This window comes from Orbicella faveolata, unplaced genomic scaffold (assembly GCF_042242905.1).
Source record: "Orbicella faveolata isolate gen_17 unplaced genomic scaffold, um_ofav_v1 contig_13, whole genome shotgun sequence".
Classification (NCBI taxonomy): domain Eukaryota; kingdom Metazoa; phylum Cnidaria; class Anthozoa; order Scleractinia; family Merulinidae; genus Orbicella; species Orbicella faveolata.
Window position 1 is genome coordinate 17228921 of NW_028301540.1, and position 10386 is coordinate 17239306.

A 10386-nucleotide genomic window follows, 5' to 3' on the forward strand; every position below is an offset into this window, starting at 1 on the left:
CATTGCAAAATCTCGGAATCTCACAGTTAGTTTGATATTTTGATATATCAAAATATCATGATAATATCAAAATATCACTGTGAGATGGCATACAAAAGATATATCAACAATCATTTCATAATATCAAAATAATATCATGAAAATATCCAGGTCTCAAAATCTCAAAATGTCACAGTTAATTTGATATTTTGGTGTTAATCATTACCTAAGTGATGATAGTTAATTGTTGATTGATGTAACAGCGCGTTGTTAAGCAAGTTATTTAGAATCGTATGTCAGTTGTAATCTCTTGTCGATCTGTTCGAACCGTTTTTTGGTTCCATCTCCGACCATCATGACTCATCAGGATTCTACCTCTCCCGTTCTTCCCCGATGCTCAGGCAGAAAAGTCAAGCCGAACAGGGATCCCGACTATGAATACGTGCAAATGCGTATTGATCAACTCGATCGCGAATTAGCCGCATCGGGGCTATCGCCTCGTGCTCCGTTAATGACATCTCATGCTCACGGTTCTCATGATTCTCCTTCTTCGAGGCAGCTCTCTGATCCTCCAGTCGCTGTTCCATCCACATCTGCACTAACAGCGGAGATCGAACTGGCTCAACTGCAGCGAGACAAGTTGGCTCTCGAGCTGGAAGTTTTAAAGCTTCGCGCCGCAGCGGCAGAAACCAAGGTTGAGGGAGTGGAGTCGAAGCCAAGCACAACAAGAAAGAAGAGAACTATCGACTAGCCTCACGAGTTCTGCTCAGGTGCGCCCACTTTAGAATTCGAGAAGTTGGAGATGGCCGACTTTGTTGCTGGTTTTCTCGCCATGGTTAAGCCATATGAGGCCAAGCGCAAGGAGGTTATGCTCCAGCTTCTCGAGTTGTTAATGCGCAAAGCCTCTAGCTATACTTGGAGGAGTGTTAGGGGATTTTATGCTCATATTGCCAAGCAAGTGGAGTTGTGTCGCCTGGAATTTGATGACGAGTCTCAAATCCGCGATTCAGCAACCATTTTCTTCAAGCATTCAGATTTACGGTCTTCCACTCCCCAGCCACGCTCGAATAATTCGGCTGGGGGCGGATCTTCTTCTGGTAGCGATATCATCAACAATAAATCGCCAAAGCCAGATTCTTCACAGGCCAAGGCTTGTCGTCAATGGAATTATCTCGGTTTTTGCCCCTGTGATTCAACTAGCGTGTCGTACGCAGGGCATCACAAATGTCGAGTCTGCGCTAAAGATCATCCTATGCTTCACTGCCCAAAGCGACGTGCTCCTATTCCTGAAGTGAACTTCAATTCTTCAGAGCCGGCGTGACTCGCGAGCTCAAACCCGAGTACGGACCCTTTTACGCCCCAACCGACTCCAGCTTTTCCTACGGACTTATCGCTCACAGACATCCCTAACACTAGATTTAATTCCTTTTCAGATGACTTTGCTGCGACCGCAGTAATTCAGCATATTCTGGCTTCTAAATCAGAGTTTCCCAATGCCTTTGGAGCTCGTCTACCCGTTACATCTCAGCTCAACATTCCCGCCTGGGAGTTTTATTTACGGGACTACCACGATACTCACGTTGTTGACTTTCTGCGCTTTGGCTGGCCAGTGAGTTATACAGCTGAGATTCTCCCTTCTTCTTCTTCACGTAATCATCCCTCCGCGGTTGAATTTGCCGACCATGTGGAACATTATATTCACACTGAACTTGGTTATCATGCTATCGCTGGTCCCTTTCAAACCAACCCCTTACATCAGCCTTTGGTTTGCTCACCTTTACAAACTGTTCCTAAGCAGGGCTCTAACAAACGGTGCGTTGTAATGGATTTGAGTTATCCGCCAACTTCCTCTGTAAATAGCGGCATTTCAGCTTCAAGTTATCTTAACGAGACTGTATTTCGATACTTGTTGTCCGTTCGGCTTACGGACTAGCGCTATGATATGTCAGAGAACCACATCGGCTGTTATTTATATCTTTACTCAACGCGGTTACACAGCAGACGTTTATTTAGATGATTTTTACCGCGCGGAACATCCCGATAGAGCATTCAACGCCTTTCACGAGCTTCAGTCATTATTCGATAGCCTAGGCTTGCAAGCTTCGCCTGAGAAAGACTGCCCTCCGCTACGAACATGATCTGCCTGGGCATCGAAGTCGACACGACCACTTTTTGTCTTTGCGTGCCACGCGAGCGTCTTGATGATTTGTCACTCGAACTGACACATTGGCAAACTTGAGACTCTTATTGCCGCAAAGACTTGCAATCTCTTCTCGGAAAATTGTCTTTTGTGACAGCATGTGTCAATTCAGGTCGTATTTTCATGTCACGGTTGTTAAACAATTTACGTACATTTCCATCTTCACGACGCACGGCGGTAGTTTCAAATGACATGAAATTGGACATTGCCTGGTGGCTTACGTTTCTTCCTCTGTACAATGGTGTTACCTTCATCAAGCCAGATTCTTGGTCTTTTGAGGATTTACATTTCTCCACGGACTCTTGTCTTCATGGCGGTGGGGCTACATGTCTCGACCAATGTTTCTTCGTCACTCGTCCTACGAACATCGTTCAGGAAGCGGAGCATATCACTGCCTTAGAGTTATTTGTTTTGGTGCTTGCCGTTCGAGTGTGGGCGCCTACTCTCGCTCGCCGGCGTTTTCTCATCTCCTGTGATAATGAAGCCGCGGTCACAGTCATTAACTCTGGCGTCACACGCGACTGTTTTATGCAACGTTGTTTGCGTCAGCTTTGGTTTACAGCCTCTTTACACAATTTCGAGATTCATGCATCCTTCATTCCAGGCGACCACAACACCTTGGCGGACGCTCTAAGCAGATGGCAACTTAACTCCAAGTCTCAGCGTGACTTTTATTTTTATTGTAGTAAGCTAGGAATTCAGTATTCTTTTATCGAGGTGCCAGAACACCTTTTACGCTTTCAAGTATCGTAGTTTTCTTCTACCTTTTAGTAGCTTCATAAGTACTTATTTTCACTTTCTTCTATCTATTATAGGCCATTATCCCAGGATCCTGGTAATCGACCAGCTAAGAGATGAGCTTAAATCTCAGGCCTATGCCGCAACCACTCAGAAGAATATGAAATCGCATCTTGCTTCTTATCTTCGTTTTTGCGATAATTTTCATTTTCGTTCATTTCCTTTGGACACTAATATCGTGTCTCGTTATGTAGCTTATCTTGCTTATGTTGGTCGCCAGTTCGGCACTATCCAGAACCATATTTCTAGTCTAAAACATTTTCATCAATTGTACGGTTTCGCTCTGGACTGGGAACAGAATTATGTTTTTAAGCTTATCATCAGGGGGGCTAAGCGTTTTCTCGGTATGCAACTAAACAGGAAACAAGTCATTACTCCGTTTATGTTGCATCGCATGGCGCTTTTCTTTGATTTAAGTCTCCCATTACATGCTGCCATGTGGGCGCTTTTTCTTGTTGCTTTCTTTTCGTTTTTACGTAAATCTAATCTAGTCGTTGACAGCCTACGCAGTATTTCGTCCCCTCAGGTTGTCCATCGCGGTCAACTTATTTTCAAAGAGCACACGGCATATTTGCGCATTTTTGAAACAAAAACAATTCAGTTCGCTCAGCGTTCTCTAAGCATTCCCTTGCCAGTTATTCCTGGTTCAAAGCTTTGTCCAGTCACTGCTTTAGAAACGCATCTCGAGTTGAACCAGGTGCCCGCTAGTGCTCCACTTTTTTCAGTGCGCGACAGTTCTTCGGCGTCCTGTCAGCCTATCACTTATTCACAGTTTTCACGTTTTCTTGCTAGGTCTATCCAGGCAATCGGGGCAGATCCTAGTGCATTTTCTCCTCATAGTTTTCGGCGTGGGGGTGCTACTTTTGCCTTCGATTGTGGACTCCCCGCAGAATTTATTAAATTACAAGGGGACTGGCATAGCGACGCTTATTTAGTTTATCTTGAAATGACCAATAACCAGAAACGAGCCGCCGTAGACGCAATGGCCCAGAACTTACAGGGCTTTGGTCTCTAGCTAGTTTTTTCTATATATATATTTTTTCTTTTATTCTTTAACTTCCTTCAATTTCATAGACACAGACAATCTAGTTTGGGTTTGGGTGTCGGAGTTTTATTTCGTCTCTTAATCTCAGTGTAACAATAAAGCTCCGAATTTATTCCCAAACTCTGGTCGTCTGTGTTTGAATGTAAACAATTGTGTTAATCATTACCTAAGTGATGATAGTTAATTGTTGATTGATGTAACAGCGCGTTGTTAAGCAAGTTATTTAGAATCATATGTCAGTTGTAATCTCTTGTCGATCTGTTCGAACCGTTTTTTGGTTCACCCTAATTCCCTCCCACCCTTAAGGTGTCGGAGTTTTATTTCGTCTCTTGATCTCAGTGTAACAATAAAGCTCCGAATTTATTCCCAAACTCTGGTCGTCTGTGTTTGAATGTAAACAATTATATAGTTATGATGATAATATCAAAATCTCAAAATCTCATAGTTAATTTGATATTTTGATATAGTTATGATGATAATATCAAAATCTCAAAATCTCATAGTTAATTTGATATTTTGATATTCTGCAATCCTGCACCTTAGGGTATCTATGACATACAGCTGCAAACAACTTGCGAGGAGCTTTGAATAAAAACACACCTTTCTCTAGCTGGATACACCATGCGTTTCAATTGATGATTCCCGTGTTTTGCAAAGTGGCAGCAATACATATCATACACCAATACAGCCTAAACTTCATAAACAAGGGTTATTGGAACCTCCTTTGAACATAAAAGTCATTAGGTTCTTTACTCTTATAGAATACCAGAAATGCTCTCAATGTGCAACGCTCGTGAAACCATTCAGCTGCTGTTTATTCAATCCCAGCCCCCTCGTGGTTATTTGTTATAAAACAGGGGCGGGGGAGAACACTCTGCGACGCCTGGCACTTTTTGTGTATCTGAATCATTCAACAAAAAATGACGTCACATCCGGTAAAAAAGAGCGCTGAGCGGCAAAATCAAATTTGAACATGGCATAATCGTTCTCTCAGTAAGTAAAATGGTAATATTTTGCAATCGGCCGGATATTTTTAACGTTTTATTTGGCCACGATAAACAAAATTTTGTCTTCTTCCTCGTCATATCAGTTTGTTTGAAGGACAGGGTAATTATTCAAAAACAGGCTGTTTTGAAGGCATGTGTTTTATGAAATGTCGCCATTTCTTCCTCGCTGAATTCCACAGGAGTCATCGTTTGTGTGGAGATAATGAATTCTAGGTAAGTTGCACTCAATTCAAATATCCTATTCTCTTAGGTAGGCATTACACTAAGAAAAATGCACAATGACAGGTTTCTAGACATGGGGGAACCTTATTAACAGAAGTGCCTTTTTTAAAATTTACTGTTGCCAAACACTCGAGAGTACTTGAGTGCTGTTAATCGTATCACTGCAAGAATAGACCCACACACATAACGTGCTTTGCATAACTTTCTTGCCGATTGACACTAACACAAACTCGTGTGTTTGCTCATGACTCAAGCTGATGCCATAAAATATGTTACGATTGGTTAAGAACCTTAAACAAGATATGTTTTCCCTAAGCAATCCCTTAATTGATAAACGCTTCGTTACAGGCAGGCTGTGAACCCCTTAAAAAAAGTAAGAGGATTAGTTTTAACGGCGATTAAGTAATTTGGACATGTTGTGGTTGTCTCTCATTTATAATCAAATTTATTTTTCCGTTTCAACAGTGTTTGACGTCAGCAGCGCTAAGTTCCAATACCCCCCCAACTGAGGTCAAGCATGCACCTTTAATTTCTTCAAACCCTCTCATTTGCCCTGTTTGCAGACCAAGTTCTTCATCTATTAATCCCTGTCATATTGGCAACCCATTTTGAAAGGTTACTAAAAAGTTGTGCATTATATTTCAGTGTACTTTTTCTTTGTAATCTTACATCAAGATATTTCAATCCCTAAGGAAATGAGAGAACACTAGCAATACTGACAATTTTCAGTAATTCATCACTTTCAATATGCCATCTAAACAAATTGTTTGTAAACAGTAGTGAAATTTGATGCCCCTACACCTAACCATAAAAGGAAGTCTGGGAACAGGCAATAGCAACAATGACACTGTCAGGCTGATGAATTTTACAAGCTAATGAACTCATATCTAACAATGATGGGTGATGATGAAGCATGGTGCAGTGAAACTGAAGAATCAGACTGTGAGTGACAGTGATAGAGTCAGTGTCATGAGAGTGAGTTAGTGTCTGTGAACTTGGACCAGATCAGCAAAGAAAAGGTTTTGTACTAGAAATTGACAGAGAGCAACAAGTTTGTGCTAAAAAACTGAAGAAGCTGGCTCAGACCAGTCTTAAAGCCAGCATCTACTTACAGTACTTGCAAGAGTTCCTGATTTGTGTATGTGGGAAGGCTCTCTGTAATGAACTATATGGGGTGGCTCACCTCACGATGAGTACCTATTTCAGGCTTCAGGTATAAAATTAATGATAGGGATTTCACAAGTTGAGGTGTATGAAAGGGTAGGAAAATCTGTCATTTAGGGATTCCATTCTGGTTCTAAAATGTTGTTGAAAAGCTCTCATTTACTCTCCTCAGCCAGAATGAAGAGATTCTATAATATTATTTATTAACTTTTTTCCAAGGGAATAGAAAAGGGATGCAGTATTCTTAAATAGGTTTGTTAAAGGGGTACATTAACCCTTTTGCAATGTAAGGTCGACAAAAGAGGTGCCATTTCTATCAAAATGGTACAAATGTATACAAAAGGGTAAGGGACCTTGAGATAAGACCTTTCCATTTAAAACTTTGTAGAATACCCCTCCCCCCCTCCCAGCTTGTGAAACAAAGATGTTCAAATTATTGTTTTGTGAAAAAAGGCAATTATTAAACAACAAAACAGTGCCAAGAGATTAAGTGATTGTCAATGCAAGTTTCCATTTGTATTTTGAATTAAAATGGGTATAACATGATCCTCAAGTATACTATGCAGCTTCACAGAGAGGCCCAAACTGATGATGAAAACATATGTTTTAACACTTAAAATTCTATTTTTGCTTCTTCCCTTGTACCTTGTGATCTTTGTAGGGAAATTCTGAAAAGGTCCCCACCCCCCCAAAAATTCAAAGTTTATAAACAAATCACTTTTTTATCTTGAAAATGGTCTGAGACAACAAAACATTTTTATGGCTAGCTAAACTACTTATTAGGAAAATAAAAATGTTCAAGGAAAAAATGAACAGGAAGAAACAACAAATTAACTTTTTTTTTCAGAAGAGCTACTACTTGTATATTTTTTTAACTTACATGTGTTGGGAACTAGTCCCGAGACCCCTCTCGGTCCCGGAATCCGGGACATAGAGTGTGTATGTGAGGAGATCGCACATGGCAGAAATACAGTTTCTCTTGCTGTTAATACCTCGTCTGTTCCTTGCTTCTCGTGGCACGCAGCACTAGACTTGGTGTCAGAAGTGGGATCAACCTTTTTTTTAGAACGGCCCCAGCGAAAACTTTGATCACGAAACCTCTTCTCGCAACGTTACGTTGGATACACAAACTCATGGCGTCGAACCTCAAGCGCCCAGAACTCAACCTAACCGGAAACATTTCCGAAAATTTTAAAAACTTCGAAGTCAGGTTCAATGATTATTGCGTTCAAGCAGACTACCGTAACCTGGACAAAGACCCAGAGACGGAGCCAGCTGAGTATTACAAGAAACCCCAGCTCGAAATCGCCGCACTTTGATCGGCCATGCCAGACGAAGCACTTCAGGTAATACGATACACGATAGAACCTCAGATCGCGACTGTTGACAGAGCCAAACCTTGGATATGGATGGCGAAACTTCGCATCCACTACACGGGATCGACCGGCAGTTCAATTCTGGCCGACAGATTTAAGTTTTGGGGCCATAACCAAACCCTGACCGAATCGGTACAAGCATGGGAAGTAAGAATTAGGCAAGCCGGAAGCCTGTGCTCTTACGGAACACTCAGTGACGAAATGTACCACGACAAATTTATATTTGGACTCAACAACGACGCCATGCGAGCCGAGTTGCTAAAAACACATCTCAAGCCTGACAACACACCTAAGAGCATGGCAGATGTGGTGACCGAAGCCAAGGCCCTAGAGTCTGCCTACACCGCAAACAAGCTGATAACCGACTCCTCAAAATCAACCACCGAGGAACGAGTCCACTGGGTGAAACATAAAGAAATGAAACTACGAAGAGAGCCTGGAACATGCCACTGGTGTGGAGACAAATGGGGACCTCACCCATGGAAACAATGCCCAGCACGGGGCAAAACATGCTCGAAATGCGGTATCAATGACCACTTCGCCAATGTCTGCCTGGCAAACGGCCAACCACCACAACGACGGGGAGGCCCATTGCCTCCTTCCACTCGCAACAACCGGAACCCCAGCCAAACACCCAGTAACAGGGGCAGCAGTCGACGTCGGGAAGATGTGCATCACTTGCAATTTAGTGGAGACGAACCAACTGACCACATGGTATATGTGGATTATTATCACGAGCAATGTTACTCTCTAGGAACTCCACAGAAGAAGAGGAAATGCTTTGTAAAACTGCCCCTGTCAGCTACCGGCTCACACTTCCAGCCAATTACATTCCAAATTGACACAGCAGCCTCGTGCAACACCCTATCTCATAGTACCCTCACCACTCTAGGCCAAGACATCCACATGTCAAAATCACCTTTTCTCTGACAACCATATGGGAACACTCGCCCACTGAGACCTTTGGGCCAAATCGAGCTGCTATGCCAAAGGAAAAATCAGTATGTCACCCTAACCTTCCAAATCCTACCAGATGACATCATGGCCAACAAGCCCGCCCTCTTATCCGGGGGCGACAGTGAAAGATTGGGACTTATCAGAATTGAATCAGACACTATCTTCTCTCTATCTCCGTCAGTAACGATTGCCCACTACAACGAAGCACAGGACACCCCGCCCACTGCACAGGAAATGCAAGCACAAGAGCAAGTGGAATGCAACCACATCGAACAACTCCACAACAACAGACCAAGCACCTGCAACCCACTCCCTTCTCCGTCTCAACCGATCAACATCCCTGCTAAACGGCGACTACCCCCCGCAGGTGCGCTTCAAAAAGAACACATCCTAATGGAATATGCTGAGAACTTTGAAGGTCTCGGCTGCCTTGGGCCCCCTGTGCATTTTGAAATCAAACACGATGTAACACCAGTTCAAATGCCTATCCACCGCATCCCAGTGACAAAACAGGCGGCAGAAAAGAGTGCCCTAGACAAATACGAGAATGCCGGCATCATAACTAAGGTTGATGAACCAACTCTATGGTGCTCAAATGAAGTCATCAGAGAAACTCCCAGAAAAGTCCGAATATGCATCGACCCCAGCCAGACGGTAAATAAAGCCATCCTTCATCCCATTTACCAAATGCCAACTCTCAACGAGCAGCTTCATAAACTAGCCCATGCAAAATGCTTCTCTCTTGTTGATGTACGCGATGGATTCCTCCACATACCTCTTGACGAAGAGTCCTCGCGCATGACCACAATGCACACCTCTTATGGCCGCTACCGCTGGCAACGCCTTCCCTTCGGGATCTCAAGTGCTCCAGAAGAATTTCAGATGCGACTTATTTCTGCTCTGGAGGGTCTAGAGGGCATAATCTGTATAGCTGACAACATTTTGGTCTTTGGAGAGGGAACAGATTTCACTGAAGCTGAGCGAGATCATGATCGTCGCTTTGTAGGCCTAATGGAACGTTACCTCCAAAAGAACATTAAACTAAACCCCACAAAACTGCAGTTCAAGTTACCAGAGGTGAAGTTTATGGGCAACATCATCACAGCAAATGGGATGAAAGCTGACCCTGACAAAGTCACTGCGATAACTACTATGCCCAAACCGAGAAACAAGGCAGCCCTCTTACGCTTTCTGGGAATGGCCAACTACCTATCACCATACTGCTCAAATCTGAGTACCGTCATTAGACCCCTCACTGCCCTAACACAGAAAGATCTCCCATTCTCCTGGACAGAGGTTCAAGAAAGAGCATTCAATGATGCAAAGCAATTGATCGCCACTGCACCAATCCTCCAATACTATGATCTAGCGAAACCTGTGGTACTCCAAGTAGACGCCAGCGAAGAAGGCCTGGGGGGAGTGCTCCTCCAACCAAATGCTGACGGTAAACTCCAACCAGTCGCCTTTACCTCAAACAGCCTGAACAGCACAAAACAGCGCTACTCTCAACTCGAAAAGGAATGTCTTGCCATCTGCAACACGTTTGGGAAATTTTGATCATTGGCTATTTGGCAAGTCAGACATCACAGTGCACACCGACCACCAACCCCTAGAAACCATCTACAAGAATCCACTTCA

At 43.2% G+C, this 10386-nt stretch overlaps 1 protein-coding gene and 2 pseudogenes across 1 annotated transcript; all 3 read left to right on the plus strand.

Moving 5' to 3' along the window:
- Positions 1–660: 660 nt before the first annotated feature.
- Positions 661–4393, plus strand: LOC149115380 (uncharacterized). The gene is made up of 3 exons (XM_089284886.1): positions 661–749; positions 2995–4071; positions 4329–4393. The coding sequence occupies exon 2, from the start codon at positions 3078–3080 to the stop codon at positions 3990–3992; it is 915 nt and encodes a 304-aa protein (XP_089141012.1). The 5' UTR covers positions 661–749; positions 2995–3077; the 3' UTR covers positions 3993–4071; positions 4329–4393.
- Positions 782–2988, plus strand: LOC149115381 (uncharacterized; annotated as a pseudogene).
- Positions 4394–7508: 3115 nt separating the features above from the next.
- On the plus strand, positions 7509–8721 carry LOC149115382 (uncharacterized; annotated as a pseudogene).
- The last annotated feature ends 1665 nt before the right edge of the window (positions 8722–10386 follow it).